Here is a 17,067-nt window from a genome sequence, read left to right on the forward strand (position 1 = left end):
CGAAATAATGTTTGTTCCTTCCCAAACTGGAATATATATATCAGTAAATATTGCCCTTTTACATCCTTTCCCTAGAGCCGCCATTTTGTGCTGGGCTGTGTGCTCCCTCAGAGATCAGCTGACAGGAAGTGATGCAGCTCTAACTGTAACAGGAAGTAGTGTGAGAGTAAAAGGCAGAACTCTGCCCATTCATTGGCTGATGGGGCCTAGCATGTATGTGTGCCTTGGCTTGTTTGTGTGCACTGTGAAGTTATATTGAAATTTCTCATTAATTATGTTCTTACTGGGCCCCCTACACTCTGCTTTCTCTGTAGTTATGCAGTTCTGCCAGTAGGGGGTGTCTGGCCAAGTAATATTGCCTCGGGCTCCTACTTGTTCAAATTCTGAGTTCAGCTCCTCGTATATTAACATGAAGTTCTATTTCTTCCAGCCACAGAATATCCTGCTGACGAGTAGCAGTCCCCTTGGGGATATTCGTATCGTAGACTTCGGGCTTTCCAGACAGGTAGACGCCATAAAGGAGATCAGAGAGATTCTGGGAACGCCGGAGTATGTGGGTAAGTATAAGGCTAGGGCCAACAAGATCTGGGCAACCGTGGGCAACAAAAATCCCCATAATGCTTTCCCACCGGCAATAAAGTAAATGGCCAGTAGGGGGCCTCTCTAGGCGGCTGCAACTTGAGCTGCTCCATGTTTTCTGTGGGTTGTAGTGTAACACTCTGGGCAAATCCCTACACACACCTGATAGGTCAATACAAAGATCTACTAATATTTACATTCATTTAGAGATTGTGTTTTATTAAGGGCCGTTCTGTCTCAGTGAGACTTTTAAACTGTATTTTATTTATTTATTGTAGCCCCTGAGGTACTGAGCTATGAGCCAATCAGCACTGCAACTGATATGTGGTAAGTTTGTGTTTTGTTTTTAAAATGCATGCTTTCTTAAGAACTAACCCAAATTAATGAAAATATATGGCCTGTCCTGCCAACAAAAATATACAGAAGCTGAGAATTCATAAAAGCCAAGAGACTGCAAATCTGTAGGATATTGTAGTGGGGCAGGCAGCAGTGCCGGTGGGGCAGGCAGCAGTGCCGGTGGGGCAGGCAGCAGTGCCGGTGGGGCAGGCAGCAGTGCCGGTGGGGCAGGCAGCAGTGTTGGCCTAGCAAGCAGCAGTGTCAGTGGGGCAGGCAGCAGTGTTGGCCTACCAAGCAGCAGTGTCAGTGGGGCAGGCAGCAGTGCCGGTGGGGCAGGCAGCAGTGCCGGTGGGGCAGGCAGCAGTGCCGGTGGGGCAGGCAGCAGTGTTGGCCTAGCAAGCAGCAGTGTCAGTGGGGCAGGCAGCAGTGTTGGCCTACCAAGCAGCAGTGTCAGTGGGGCAGGCAGCAGTGTCAGTGGGGCAGGCAGCAGTGTTGGCCTAGCAAGCAGCAGTGTCGGTGGGGCAGGCAGCAGTGTCGGTGGGGCAGGCAGCAGTGTCGGTGGGGCAGGCAGCAGTGTCGGTGGGGCAGGCAGCAGTGTCGGTGGGGCAGGCAGCAGTGTCGGTGGGGCAGGCAGCAGTGTCGGTGGGGCAGGCAGCAGTGTCGGTGGGGCAGGCAGCAGTGCCGGTGGGGCAGGCAGCAGTGTTGGCCTAGCAAGCAGCAGTGTCAGTGGGGCAGGCAGCAGTGTTGGCCTAGCAAGCAGCAGTGTCAGTGGGGCAGGCAGCAGTGTTGGCCTACCAAGCAGCAGTGTCAGTGGGGCAGGCAGCAGTGTCAGTGGGGCAGGCAGCAGTGTTGGCCTAGCAAGCAGCAGTGTCAGTGGGGCAGGCAGCAGTGTTGGCCTAGCAAGCAGCAGTGTCAGTGGGGCAGGCAGCAGTGTCAGTGGGGCAGGCAGCAGTGTTGGCCTAGCAAGCAGCAGTGTCCATGTAGCAGGCCAGGGGCATTTCGGGGTCCCAGGCCATCCTTCTGGATGCTCCTCCCCCCCCCCCCAGCCCTGCTGGAGAGTGAAATAATAATAAGTGTTTACGTTTGGGGATCAGGGCTGAGAAGTACAGTTCACATGATCTAGAAGCTATTAGATCATTAATAGATGTATTGGCCAATGGCGTAAATCCTTCTCTCCTCCGTGCAAACGATCAGAAAGGAACTGACGTCTCCATGTTGTACTTCCAGGAGTGTCGGGGTGCTGACCTACGTCATGTTAACGGGGGTGTCCCCCTTCCTGGGAGACACCAAGCAGGAGACTTTCCTCAACATTTCCCAGGTCAATATCCAGTACTCACAGGAGGACTTCCAGGGCATCTCCGAGCCGGCAATAGACTTCATTAAGTCTCTGTTAGTCAAGAACCCAAGGTAAAGCCTATTGGCAACATCTACACTATACGGGGACCGGACCCGTTATCCAGAATGCTCCGGAACTGGGGGATCTCTCCATAAGGGAATCATTTAACCATGAAATAAACCCAATAGGGCTGTTCTGCCCCAATAAGGGGTAATTATATCTTAGTTGGGATCAAGTACAGGTACTGTTTTATTATTACAGAGAAAAGGGAATCATTTAACCATTAAATAAACCCAATAGGGCTGTTCTGCCCCAATAAGGGGTAATTATATCTTAGTTGGGATCAAGTACAGGTACTGTTTTATTATTACAGAGAAAAGGGAATCATTTAACCATTAAATAAACCCAATAGGGCTGTTCTGCCCCCAATAAGGGGTAATTATATCTTAGTTGGGATCAACTACAGGTACTGTTTTATTATTACAGAGAAAAGGGAATCATTTAACCATGAAATAAACCCAATAGGACTGTTCTGCCCCCAATAAGGGGTAATTATATCTTAGTTGGGATCAAGTACAGGTACTGTTTTATTATTACAGAGAAAAGGGAATCATTTAACCATGAAATAAACCCAATAGGGCTGTTCTGCCCCAATAAGGGGTAATTATATCTTAGTTGGGATCAAGTACAGGTACTGTTTTATTATTACAGAGAAAAGGGAATCATTTAACCATGAAATAAACCCAATAGGGCTGTTCTGCCCCCAATAAGGGGTAATTATATCTTAGTTGGGATCAAGTACAGGTACTGTTTTATTATTACAGAGAAAAGGGAAACCATTTTTCAAAATGTGAATTATTTGATTAAAATGGAGTCTATAGGAGAATGGCCTTTCCGTAATTCAGAACTTTCTGGATAAGGGGTCTGATACCTGTAGTACTAAATGTGTTGGCAAATCAGAATTTTGACTTAATCAATGATTATTTGTTTCCGTAGGAAGAGAATCCGAGCGGATCAGTGCCTGAAGCACCCGTGGCTCAATTCTGCTACTGAGTCGGAACCATTGAAGGATACGGCCGTTGAGAAGGAAGAGAGGGAAGCGGAGGTGACGGAGGAAATCGTTCTGTTGGCTGCTTACACCGTACATTGCCCCTGCCGGCAGCTGGAGAGCCGGGACTCCCTGGAGAGTGAACTCAAGACCGTGAGGACTCAGTTTAATGCACTTCAGGAGATCCAGTCGGAGGTTGTCTGTTAACAAGTCAGTTTCATGTACTTCGGCTGGAGAGTCATCACTGGAAATAGACCTGCTGGGAGGCTCCGCCTTAATGAGGAACCAGGAGGGGTTTGGCCTTGCCGGGCACTGTAGCCCTACTGCCAGCTTGGGGCACTTCCTACAGGCTCCATTATTGGGCCTTACTGACCGACTGACTGGCCCAGGCTGGGATTTATAATAGGCCATTTTTAAAGGGACACTGTCATAATATTTATGGGGCACTTTTTATCTCTAAATGACACTGTTACACAGCAAATAATTCCCTCTGCCATTTAACCTTTTATTCTTGTACCCACAAATGTATTTGTAGCTGTAATATTGGTGTGTAGGCGCCATCTCAGTGCCTTGTGCCTGAGTCTGAGCTTTCAGCCAGCGCTACACATTAGAACTGCTTTCAGCTAACCTATTGTTTCTCCTACTCCCATGTAACTGGAGGAGTCCCAAGCCGGACTTGGATTTCTTACTATTGAGTGCTATTCTGATACCTACTGGGAGCTGCTATCTTGCTCCCTTCCCATTGTTCTGCTGATCGGCTGCTGGGGGGGAGGGGGGGGATATCACTCCAACTTGCAGCGCAGCAGTAAAGTGTGAGTGAAGTTTATCAGAGCACAGGTCACATGGCTGTGGCACCCTGGGAAATGAAGAATATGGCTAGCCCCATGGGAAAAACAGATTACAATGCAGGATTCTGCTGGAGTATTGCTTTACATTGCTCAGGGAGGGGGGTATCTAACCTGCTTCCCTGCAGTTTTATTGCTCAGTGTTACAGCCCCCCCAGCAGGGGGCACCCCAGGCCCCAGTCACTCATTCATGATATTGGCAGTGTAAAAACTATTATGATGATGGGATTGAAAAAAAAAAATACTGTATAATATGATATTATACAGGGGGGTAAATATCTGCTTCACTCATTGCTTCCGGCTTCTGACCAATTACACGGCTGAAGCCAAAGGACAGCGCCAAAGCCACACAGGTATGTAATAGCGGGATATACAGGCTGCACTGAATGTAATAAGGGATCATTGTAATTATTATTATTATTGCACTTGTTGTTACTTGTACATATCCGAGGGGTTCGTTCTTAATAATAATATGGGGGTTTATAGTATAAAGGGGGGTTGACCCCCACCGCTGCTTCAGCTTCTCCATTTTAAAGGGGAGGTTCACCTTCAACTTAACATTTAGTATGTTATAGACTGGCCAATTCTCAGCAACTTTTCAATTGGTCTTCATTATTTATTTTTTATAGTTTGCCGCCTTCTTCTGACTCTGCAGCTTTCAAATGGGGGTCACTGACCCCGGCAGCCAAAACCTATTGCTCTGTGAGGCTCCAGTTTTATTGTTATTGTTACTTTTTATTCTCTTTCTATTCAGCCCCTCCCCTATTCATATATTAGTCACTCTCACAAACCACTCCCTGGTTGCTAAGGTAAATTGGACCCTAGCAACCAGATAACGGCTGAAACTCCAAACTGGAGGAGCTGCGGAACAAAAAGTAAAATAATAATAAAAAAGACCAATTGCAAATTGTCTCAGAATATTACTTTCTGCATCATACTAAAAGTTAACTCAAAGGTGAACAACCCCTAAATTACAGAAAGACCCCTTATCCAGAAACCCCCAGGTCCTAAGCCTTCTGGGTAACAGGTTTAGCTTATTGCTTACAATACCGTCTCCAACATGTGCGTTTTGCCCCCAACTTACCTATCTGTCAGTGTTCCGCAGCCCCAATGGGGCAAAACCCAGTTACTGTTATTTTGCACGTGTAATAATACATTGATGTTTGTTGCCATAGGAACGGAATGTTGCGCAGTCGCAGCCTTCTGAATACGATTTTGTAAATAAAATGGATATAAATATGGAGTGTTGTTCTTTCTCTCCAGCCCAGAACTGTCTCGGAGAGTAAATCATGGGGCCGAACGTCTATTGGGAATTCCTGTTCCGTGTATGCGCCCCGGGCTGCCATCAGGGGGCAGTAGTGCTGGGCCTGTCAAACCTTCTTCCGTAAGGGGGACTGACTGTGTTGGGGAAGTTACGCAAATTACTTAAGTTACGCAATTTATGTAACTGCCTTCCTTTTCTCTTTCCAGCTTTCATTGGGGGGTCACTGACCCCGGCAGCCAAAACCTATTGCTCTGTGAGGCTTCAATCCAACTTATATTGTTACTTTGTGTCACTTCTCTTCCGATTCAGACCTCTCCTATTCATTTTCCACTATTTAAACTACTGCCTGGTTGCTAGGGTGATTTTAACCCTAGCAACTATAGAGCTACTCAGAGTTGTTCAATATAAAGCTAAATAATTAAAAAGCCACAAATGAAAAAAAAAGATGACCAACTGCAAACTGTCTCAGAATATTACTAAGTTAACTCAAAGGTGAACAACCCCCTTAAGGGGAATGTTTGCTGTTAATTTGAATGAATTCTGTTACATCAGCGCCACCTGCTGGTCACTTTCTGTCATACACCCCCAGTCTGACCCAGTATGTGGGGGTCTCAGTATATTAGGACCAATTAGGGGACTTCTCTCTGCAGCCCTCACTCTTGGTGCGTAACCAGTTGGCCAGTGACCTCCCTCAGGTCTCCAGTCCGTCCTGTTGGGTTTCCCACTTTTTTGTGCCCAAAGAGCAACTAATATGATTTCTGTCCTCCCATTTGCTATAGATCCTTCCCCCCCCCCCCCCCCCCAAGCTCCTCCCATACATCTGTGGGAAAACCAGGCAGGCAGTTTTGACCCGGACAGCCCTACCAAAAAGCCCTTCAGAAGAGCTTTGTTTAGATGTTTAAAGGGGAAGTAAAACTTCATAAACTGCATTACAATGGTTGTGTTGCAGTTCGGGGGCTCACTACAGAGCCAGTGCCCCCCATGCTCACTTACCTCTAGTAATCAGACCTGGGGGTGGTACTAGAGCCCCTTCCTACACTAAAAGAGCAAATTCTGTTGGTTTCTAAAGTCTCAAAGGGGTACAAATTGAGTAATAAGGTGTGTTTAGTACATGCCCTTAGGGCAAAGCGCCAATTGCATCAAACCCCCGGTGCTAAATGGGAAAACAGAGAGATCTGGGCGCCTCCCTGATGTGATTCAGAACAAAGAACATTCTGTAAAGTCGGGCCGGGGAGCTTTGGCACCCAAGGCAAGGGTGTCTATCTCTGCCCCACCCCGTTATTACCCCCTGTCTGGCAGTGATAGAGGGAACAGACAGATGATAAGGAGGGGGGGGGGGGTTGCTAAGGAAAGAAATCAGGGTTGCTACCTGGCCCAGCTGGTAAAACACCTGCTGGTATTACTAATACCACCCCCTCACTTTTTCCAAAATGGTTGCCCCAAGACAGCTGCCCCGTGGCTCTATATTGTCATGGGACTGCGCAGGGGCCCTATTCATTGCGCTCAGGTTGAACAAAGTGGGAGATTCTGAGCCTTTGAGGCCTATGAGCATTGCCACTGGGATAGGTACATGCAGGCATAGGTGTGGCCACTAGAGGGCAGCGCTGGATCACAGAACAGAAAATGAAATTGAATTTAAGAAGTCACATCCAAAAGCCAATGGGATCAATAAGAAGTTGGTTCCAGTTTTGGCACTGACTGACTGTTGGCGGTACCTGCATTAGGGATGATAAGTTCCGACCCACTCCCACCCTACCCCGTCCCTTAGCAACCAGGCCTGACCCAGCCCTAAGTGGAGCCGTGTGGCTATCGGGCAGAGAGAGGCATCAATAATTTGCCCCCATTCATATGTAAGAGGTTGGGGATAAGAACGGTGTTCCTATGTACGTTCTCCATCTGCTCGGCCCGTTGGCCAATAGGGCGGGGAGGACTCACGTTTGCCATATATATATATATATATATATCTAAGCGCCAGCACGCCGCAATGCTCCCCATGGTTACTAGCGCCAGTGCATATACTTACCACGGATTATCACCCCGAGCATCCCAACCCCCACCGTTCCACTCCTTCACCCCTCATCCTGCCCATGTACTTGGGCTGCGGGGCCCGCTGTGTTTTCTCCTGGTAGCCCTGTCCCCCCTGGATATTATAAGTCCCCTTGGAGTTCCACGACCTGTAACAGCACTTGGCCTTTGGCTTCATTCCTTTAGGTGGTCACAGGATTCCCAAGTGACATAATATCCTTATATTTTACAACAGGGGGCACTTTATTCACTATATAAAGCTAAAACCATGTTTTCCTGTCAAACAATTAAGGATGTCAACAAAACTCTAACCCCCATAGCAACCAATAAGATGTTTGCTTTAATACAGGTGGGTAAATGCTACCTGCTGATTGGTTGCTATGGGTTCTGTTCCTGGGCAACCTGAGTGAAGAGTGAGTGCCTCCCTGGCAAGCGATTCCGACTGGTTTCCCGCGTGAATCCCCGGATCCCTATGGAATAAAACGCACGTTTCCGGGAGTCATAAATTACACAGTTTATTCGCACAATGAAAATGTCACAGAATCACAGGAATGCGACGTTACGGACGCCATGACGGGCGCAAACGCTACGGTGGGACCCAGTTCCAGTGGCGCCGCCCTTCCTTCATCGTTTGCCCTGGGGGTCTCGCCCTGCGCCTCATAAAATCTATACCCCCCCCCCCCACTATAGCAGTTCTCAGAAATCTTTAAAACAGACCTTTATATTAAATATATTTACAGTTTATATACGGACAGGAGCGAGCCAATCGCTAGAGGCGGAGCCTATTTACTAATGTTACAATAAAACTACAATTCCCAGCATCCTCCTGTCACTTTAGCTGAGAGGGGGAGGTTAAAAGCTGTAGTTTCGCCCCGGCTGGGATGGAGGGTAATACGACAGACTGCACATCTATTGGCCAAACTCCTGCAGCCGTTGCCATAGGTTACACCCTTAGCAACAACTAAATGCCTCATTACACCTGCCTGTAACAGTTATAGCCACATAATGTTATGTAGTCAGGGGCTGGGCCTATGGGAAGCATAATGCCAATGGCAAACAGTGATTGGCTGTGGTAAAACCCTACAATGGATTCCCTTACACAACAAGGCCCCACTAGTTCCAACAATACTGTACTTTAAAGGGCAACTAAAGCTGGAAAAAGCGTCAGGCTATAATTTCTGTATCACATACACAGCATTTATGAGAGCACAGTGCGGCCCTAGGACAATAATACTGCCCCGTACAGTCCATTCTGATGTTGGATTGTGGGCACGACCAGGATACTCTGGGGCCCCGGCAGCTGGTTACTGGGTGCCAACTGCTGATGTCATCATTGAGGGACAGACGCCATAGCGGCGCGGACAATTTTAGGTGGAAGGACCTTCACTTGGCTAATAGTCCCCTAATAACAGCATATCATTTCCTTTATGGGTGGGGGGGCTATAAATAAAATATCAATAAGTTGCCCTAAGGATTTAGGGGAGACACATAGACAAGATGGGCGCCTTCCTGCCCCCATAGGGATGGGTAAAAGGCATCACACTACTGCATTTAATAATCTGGGGGGGGGCACAGAACAGGAAGTAAAGGCAAGTGAGTGGGGACCCTCGGGTGCCCAAGTGGCGGCGCCGGCGAGACCCCAGATGGAGTTGGGACAAGGCCGAAAGCTGCCGGCCCAATGTTCCTATTGTAGCAGTGGGGCAAAGGGAGGCTCGAGAGGAGGGGGCAATATGTGGGCACGGGCGGCGCACCGGGAGGTTTCACTGACCACAAGAACTTCACAGCAGAACATGATCACACGGGGGATCCACCGGGGCAACAAGGGGATCTTCACTCGTCGAATTTCCCTTCCCGGATGTTCTCAAATGAAAACGGCAGGAATTTGAATCCCGTCCCCATGTAAAACTTGTTCTGAAATTCAACCCTGTAAAAGAGAGTTTATCAGTATATATCAATCAATTATATATATATTGATCCCAACTAAGATATAATTACCCCTTATTGGGGCAGAACAGCCCTATTGGGTTTATTTAATGGTTAAATGATTCCCTTTTCTCTGTAATAATAAAACAGTACCTGTACTTGATCCCAACTAAGATATAATTACCCCTTATTGGGGCAGAACAGCCCTATTGGGTTTATTTAATGGTTAAATGATTCCCTTTTCTCTGTAATAATAAAACAGTACCTGTACTTGATCCCAACTAAGATATAATTACCCCTTATTGGGGCAGAACAGCCCTATTGGGTTTATTTCATGGTTAAATGATTCCCTTTTCTCTGTAATAATAAAACAGTACCTGTACTTGATCCCAACTAAGATATAATTACCCCTTATTGGGGGCAGAACAGCCCTATTGGGTTTATTTCATGGTTAAATGATTCCCTTTTCTCTGTAATAATAAAACAGTACCTGTACTTGATCCCAACTAAGATATAATTACCCCTTATTGGGGCAGAACAGTCCTATTGGCTGGTCTTTCCCAACCATTAGGAGATATGTTGACCTGATCTGCCAAAAATGATCTTCTCCCAATATGGCCGCCTAAGGTGGGTGGATATGGGGCTAATACAGACGCTTGGCCCTGGGGCCAGGGAAAGAGGGCGGGGCTTACCAGTGCAACCGGAGTGCGTGGAGAAACGCCGACAGCCCCTCCATGATCAGTAGAATGGCGATGGTCAGCGTGGCAAACGCAGAAAACACGAAGACCAGGGCGATGCCCCCACCCAGGCTGCGGATACTGAGGCCCACGTGCATGACCATGGTCCATAGCACCTCCGACAGTTCTACAAACCAAGAGAGGCCTCGTTACTCATCTCTATATATATATACGTATCTCCTGTATGGAGTCCGACTATTTCATAATAGGGGGTCACACCCCATACGGGGTTTTTTTTTTATTTAACAGTACGCACACCCTCTGTTTATAGGAAGGGCCAATTCTAAGCAACTTTTCAATTGGTCTTCATTATTTATTGTCTATAGGTTTTGAATTATTTGCCTTCTTCTTGACTCTTTGCAGCCAAAAACTATTGCTCTGTGACGCTACAGTTTCAGTTTTATTTTATTGTTTTTTTAACCCACAAATAAACTCTAAATAAATAAAGACTTGTTACATCACCTCGACAGGAAAACAACACATAATAAATAACTTGTGGGTTAGTAAATGCCCCCTAATTGTTACTTTAGATGACTTCTTTTTCTATTCAGCCCCTCTCCAACTCATATATCAGTCTTCATTCAAATTACTCCCTGGTTGCTAAGGTCATTTGGATCCTAGCAACCAAATAGCTGCTGAAAGTCCAAACTGGAAAGCTCCTGAAAGTGAAATAACTAAAAAAAAACTGCAAATAAAAAATGAAGACCACTTGCAAACTGTCTCAGAATAACTCAAAGCTGATCAACCCTTTTAAAGGAACAGTAAAACCAAACACTGTAAGTTAATGTTCCCCCCGTTCCGCGCCTTTAGCGCACGGAGAGAGGGCCCCGCCTTTAGTGCACGGAGAGAGGGCCCCGCCTTTAGTGCACGGAGAGAGGGCCCCGCCTTTAGTGCACGGAGAGAGGGCCCCGCCTTTAGTGCACGGAGAGAGGGCCCCGCCTTTAGTGCACGGAGAGAGGGCCCCGCCTTTAGTGCACGGAGAGAGGGCCCCGCCTTCAGTGCACGGAGAGGGGGCCCCGCCTTCAGTGCACGGAGAGGGGGCCCCCCCTTCAGTGCACGGAGAGGGGGCCCTGCCTGGCAGTTGCATGGCAAGTTTTTGGGTCTCCAACAAAAATAAAAGGCATGTTGGTGCTTATTGTGCTCCCAGCAGTGGTTGCTATGCAGACAAACAATAGTGACGGTTTTACTCACGCGCATGCGCCAAACTCAGGGCCCAGAGCCGGAGGTAAGACGCAGTGTTGGATATACAGCCCAGGCAGTACTCGATGGTGTGAATGGCCTGATGGACCACCGTGTCGCCGAAGTCAAACTGTAGGAGAAGCAGAAGGAATGAGAAGGTTATGGGGGAGTATGAGTGGGCGCAATGGGAGTGGCCATGAGCGTTTGGCTATAAGCTGGGATGAGGAGGTCGGTACTTGGGAAGTGCAGGTTCTTCCCAATCCTTGATGTTCTCAGGAACCTACTGACTGAACCAGAGGCAGCCCTGGGGGTAGGTGTGGGGGCACCATGGGGGCATTGCTCTCTGCTCAGCGACATTAAACACTAAAGGCAGATTGGGGGGGGGGATTCTGGCCCTTATGTTATTACGTTAGCAGCTGACTGAATGATTGTCTCCGGGACCGGGAGCCAGCAAAGCTTCCCATCCCATAATTCATTTCTGCAGCAAATGCTTGAACCCCATGGCGCACTGCTGGGAGGGGTAGGAACCTGGCACCCACAGGGCAACTGAAGGAGAAAGTAAGGTGGGGAGGGTGGGGGCAACACAGAATACTCTGCTGCATGCCCACCCTATATACCCTAGATCCCATGCCCCTATATACTTTTACCCAATATACCCTCTATTCCATTACCCTAGATCCCATGCCCCTATATACCCTCTATTCCATTACTCTATATACCCTATATCCCATGCCCCTATATACTTTTACCCAATATACCCTCTATTCCATTACCCTATATCCCATGCCCCTATATACTTTTACCCAATATACCCTCTATTCCATTACCCTATATCCCATGCCCCTATATACCCTCTATTCCATTACTCTATATACCCTATACCCCATGCCCCTATATACTTTTACCCAATATACCCTCTATTCCATTACCCTATATCCCATGCCCCTATATACTTTTACCCAATATACCCTCTATTCCATTACCTTATATCCCATGCCCCTATATACTTTTACCCAATATACCCTCTATACCATTACCCTATATCCCATGCCCCTATATACTTTTACCCAATATACCCTCTATTCCATTACCCTATATCCCATGCCCCTATATACCCTTCTATTCCATTACCCTATATCCCATGCCCCTATATACTTTTACCCAATATACCCTCTATTCCATTACCCTATATCCCAAGGCCTTATATACCCTTCTATTCCATTACCCTATATCCCCTATATCTCATGCCCCTATATACTTTTACCCAATATACCCTCTATTCCATTACCCTATATCCCATGCCCCTATATACTTTTACCCAATATACCCTCTATTCCATTACCCTATATCCCAAGGCCTTATATACCCTTCTATTCCATTACCCTATATCCCCTATATCTCATGTCCCTATATACTTTTACCCAATATACCCTCTATTCCATTACCCTATATCCCATGCCCCTATATACCCTTCTATTCCATTACCCTATATCCCATGCCCCTATATACTTTTACCCAATATACCCTCTATTCCATTACCCTATATCCCATGCCCCTATATACCCTTCTATTCCATTACCCTATATCCCATGCCCCTATATACCCTTCTATTCCATTACCCTATATCCCATGCCCCTATATACTTTTACCCAATATACCCTCTATTCCATTACCCTATATCCCATGCCCCTATATACCCTTCTATTCCATTACCCTATATCCCATGCCCCTATATACTTTTACCCAATATACCCTCTATTCCATTACTCTATATCCCCTATATCCCATGCCCCTATATACTTTTACCCAATATACCCTCTATTCCATTACCCTATATCCCATGCCCCTATATACTTTTACCCAATATACCCTCTATTCCATTACTCTATATCCCCTATATCCCATGCCCCTATATACTTTTACCCAATATACCCTCTATTCCATTACCCTATATACTTTTACCCAATATACCCTCTATTCCATTACCCTATATCCCATGCCCCTATATACTTTTACCCAATATACCCTCTATTCCATTACCCTATATCCCATGCCCCTATATACTTTTACCCAATATACCCTCTATTCCATTACCCTATATCCCATGCCCCTATATACTTTTACCCAATATACCCTCTATTCCATTACCCTATATCCCATGCCCCTATATACTTTTACCCAATATACCCTCTGTTCCAGTACCCTATATCCCCTATACCCCATGCCCCTATATACTTTTGCAGTGGCTACAGCCAAGCTATTACTCCAGAAAATGTGGCTGAATCCTGCTGAAAAAGGCTGAATCTTTGGCGAATCCTGGACTCCGTGTATCCCTAATCATTGCGCTCATCCATAAAAAGAAAGCGAAATCTTGAGCTTATTAAAATAACACTGAACCCAATAAGCGTAAGTAACAGGGGTGCTTGTCTCACAGTTGTATAACAGTAAAGAGCAGCATTCATTCCCGGCACACACCCATATAGTGAAGGGACTGAGTAGAAAATATAAGGACACTAGCAGGAGTCTAAAACAAAGAATATTGGAAAATCCCCTAAAAATAATGTATGTAAACTGCAAAAGTTCTCAGAAGAGCACTCAGTTATACAGTTATTCATATTTATTCTATTTGCCGTTTAAAGGGGATATAAAACCAGCTTTATTTTATGGCTGATGTCCTGTTGCTGACTATACAATACAGGGAGGGTTATGTCTGTCTAACGCCGGTCTCCACCCAACAGGACGGACAAAGTTACAGATGTTCTGTGCATCGTAATTACCCTGAAAGCCTCAGCAGGTAAATGCCCTCTCCATCTGCCCAGAACAGCCCGAGCTTTTATACATCTGCCCCAGAACTCTAAGGGATTTGCCAGTTCCCCTCTGTCTCTCTTTTCCCTTTGCCGAGAGGTCTCAGTTTCTGTCCCTTACCAGGAGGCCTAAAGGTGCCCATACACGGGCCAATTCTAGCTGCCAATATTGATCCTTTGGATCAAATGAACAGCTTATCTGCCCTACCAACCGAGGCCTGTAATTGGCCACATCTCGATCGGGCAGGTTTGACTTTTTAATAATGGCAGCTATAGTCCCCGTCAGTTCAGGGACTGCATCAACAAGCCTATGATATCCCCAATCCGATGGTGGCTATACACTCTACTTTTGCCCTTGTTTGTATGTATGTATGTATGTATGTATGTATGTATGTATGTATAACTTTATTTATAACTTCCATAGAAACCACATACTATCTGCCCGGCACCCAAAGGCCTCACATTTTTTACCCCACACCTAAAGGGTTAGTTCTTTCAAGCTCCTGTGATTCTAATACCTCCGTACCTCACTGCAGTCTCTTTCCCCCTCCCAGCCCAACCTCACTCGCTCTTTACCTGCCCAGTACAGCCTTATAATACACAAGAGCCATGAATTCCCTGTAAATTACATCCTTATAAAAAGTGCTTAGTGATGTCATCAGTTCTAATCGGTGCTTAGTGATGCCATTTGTGTCACATGACTCACTGAAACTTGTGTATTATAATTAATAATGCACCCCTATTGTAAAATATCAGGACATCGCCTGTCACAGAATTCCTTGATGACTTGCAGTATCCTTATATTTTACAACAGGGGGTACATTATTCCCTATGTAGTTTAGTGGTCCAGCATCAGTTTGGGAGTAGGCCCAACCCCTAACAGATCATGTCATTCACGTTGGACACTTTCCATATCAATGTTCCATCATCTGGAGGATACAATTACACTGGAACGGCCATTATCCGGATATAGAATAGACACACATACACAAACACACCAAAATACACAAACACAACATATACTTACATACACACAGCACAGTAAATATAACCACATCAAGATGTGTATACCCAGGTATACAAGTATATTTATATAGCACAACATTGTTGCTTTAAAGGTGCAGTTCTACACACACACACACAGACATATATATAATATATGTGTGTAGATTGTAAGCTCTTTTGGGCAGAGCTTCTTCACCTCTTGTATTGGTTACTGATTGCTTTATATGTTACTCTGTATGTCCAATGTATGGAACCCACTTATTGTACAGCGCTGCGGGGTATGTTGGCGCTTTATACATAAATGTTAATAATAATAATATATGTTTATAAATTAATTTATGTATTTATATCATAAAATGAAAGATATTAGAATGTGACAATGACCCATATCTGCCCATGAATTTATTTTTTTTATGTGCTTAGACATAGCCCCATTATATATACAAGGGGGCTGAATCGGTGGGACATTTACAGTGTAATGTGGGTGGGGGACAAACTGCACCTTTAAATGAGTCCCTGCAAATAAAGCAAATTATGAGCAGCGTAGAAAAGTGTTCGAGTGCCCGTCTGTAGCCCGTCTCCCAGCAAACGGCACAATAATACAGTAAGCGGCAGCCTGTGATGGGCAAAATAAAGTGATTATATGAGCGCTAAGCCACGGCTGGCAGTATACTGATGATGGCTGGCATGCACTATGACTAGGGGGTCTTACCACTTCTTCCATGGCAGGCTTGCAATAACATAAATTTGTGTTAAAGGCAAAGTTAGCAACACACAAAAACAATTCTATGATTCAATATTTACATCCACTTTAAAGGTTCAGTCCCTCCTCCAGCACCTAAAAAGGCATTACAGCAACTATTCCACAATCCAACATACAATTAATACAGGTATGGGACCTGTTATCCAGAATGCTCGGGACTTGGGGTTTTCTGGATAAGGGATCTTTCTTTAATTTGGATCTCCATAAAAACATCATTCAAACATTATACAAACCCAATAGGACTGTTCTGCCCCAATAAGGGGTAATTATATCTTAGTTGGGATCAGGTACAGGTACTGTTTTATTATTACAGAGAAAAGGGAATCATTTAACCATTAAATAAACCCAATAGGGCTGTTCTGCCCCAATAAGGGGTAATTATATCTTAGTTGGGATCAAGTACAGGTACTGTTTTATTATTACAGAGAAAAGGGAAACATTTAACCATGAAATAAACCCAATAGGGCTGTTCTGCCCCAATAAGGGGTAATTATATCTTAGTTGGGATCAAGTACAGGTACTGTTTTATTATTACAGAGAAAAGGGAATCATTTAACCATTAAATAAACCCAATAGGGCTGTTCTGCCCCCAATAAGGGGTAATTATATCTTAGTTGGGATCAAGTACAGGTACTGTTTTATTATTACAGAGAAAAAGGAATCATTTAACCATGAAATAAACCCAATAGGGCTGTTCTGCCCCAATAAGGGGTAATTATATCTTAGTTGGGATCAAGTACAGGTACTGTTTTATTATTACAGAGAAAAGGGAATCATTTAACCATTAAATAAACCCAATAGGGCTGTTCTGCCCCCAATAAGGGGTAATTATATCTTAGTTGGGATCAAGTACAGGTACTGTTTTATTATTACAGAGAAAAAGGAATCATTTAACCATGAAATAAACCCAATAGGGCTGTTCTGCCCCAATAAGGGGTAATTATATCTTAGTTGGGATCAAGTACAGGTACTGTTTTATTATTACAGAGAAAAGGGAATCATTTAACCATGAAATAAACCCAATAGGGCTGTTCTGCCCCCAATAAGGGGTAATTATATCTTAGTTGGGATCAAGTACAGGTACTGTTTTATTATTACAGAGAAAAAGGAAATCATTTTTTAAAAATTAGAATTATTTGCTTATAATGGAGTCTATGGAAGACAATCTTCTGTAATTCAGAACTTTCTGGATAACAAGTTTCCAGATATCGGGTCCCATACCT

At 45.2% G+C, this 17,067-nt stretch overlaps 2 protein-coding genes across 8 annotated transcripts in view; one reads left to right on the top strand and one right to left on the bottom strand.

Annotated features, from left to right (window-relative positions):
• The window catches only part of LOC101732252 (serine/threonine-protein kinase 17A), a 31,329-nt gene extending 27,558 nt beyond the window's left edge, over nucleotides 1–3,771 (top strand). Inside the window, exons 4-7 of the mRNA XM_004918717.4 lie at nucleotides 431–557; nucleotides 858–906; nucleotides 2,143–2,322; nucleotides 3,248–3,771. Of these exons, the coding sequence (XP_004918774.1) occupies nucleotides 431–557; nucleotides 858–906; nucleotides 2,143–2,322; nucleotides 3,248–3,506 (615 nt within the window). The 3' untranslated portion in view covers nucleotides 3,507–3,771. The remainder of the gene's footprint in view (nucleotides 1–430; nucleotides 558–857; nucleotides 907–2,142; nucleotides 2,323–3,247) is intronic.
• Nucleotides 3,772–7,922: 4,151 nt separating this feature from the next.
• The window catches only part of atp6v0a1 (ATPase, H+ transporting, lysosomal V0 subunit a1), a 51,629-nt gene continuing 42,484 nt past the window's right edge, over nucleotides 7,923–17,067 (bottom strand). For 4 of the 7 annotated variants that reach the window (XM_012971484.3, XM_031893934.1, XM_031893930.1 and 1 more), the window contains 4 exons: nucleotides 15,794–15,811; nucleotides 11,285–11,402; nucleotides 10,049–10,220; nucleotides 7,923–9,357 (listed from right to left, as the gene is read on the bottom strand). In XM_012971484.3, coding sequence (XP_012826938.1) covers nucleotides 9,264–9,357; nucleotides 10,049–10,220; nucleotides 11,285–11,402; nucleotides 15,794–15,811 — 402 coding nt within the window. In that variant the 3' untranslated portion in view covers nucleotides 7,923–9,263. 7 annotated transcript variants of the gene reach the window in all.

This window comes from Xenopus tropicalis, chromosome 10 (genome assembly GCF_000004195.4).
Source record: "Xenopus tropicalis strain Nigerian chromosome 10, UCB_Xtro_10.0, whole genome shotgun sequence".
In the NCBI taxonomy this organism is placed as follows: Eukaryota; Metazoa; Chordata; class Amphibia; order Anura; family Pipidae; genus Xenopus; species Xenopus tropicalis.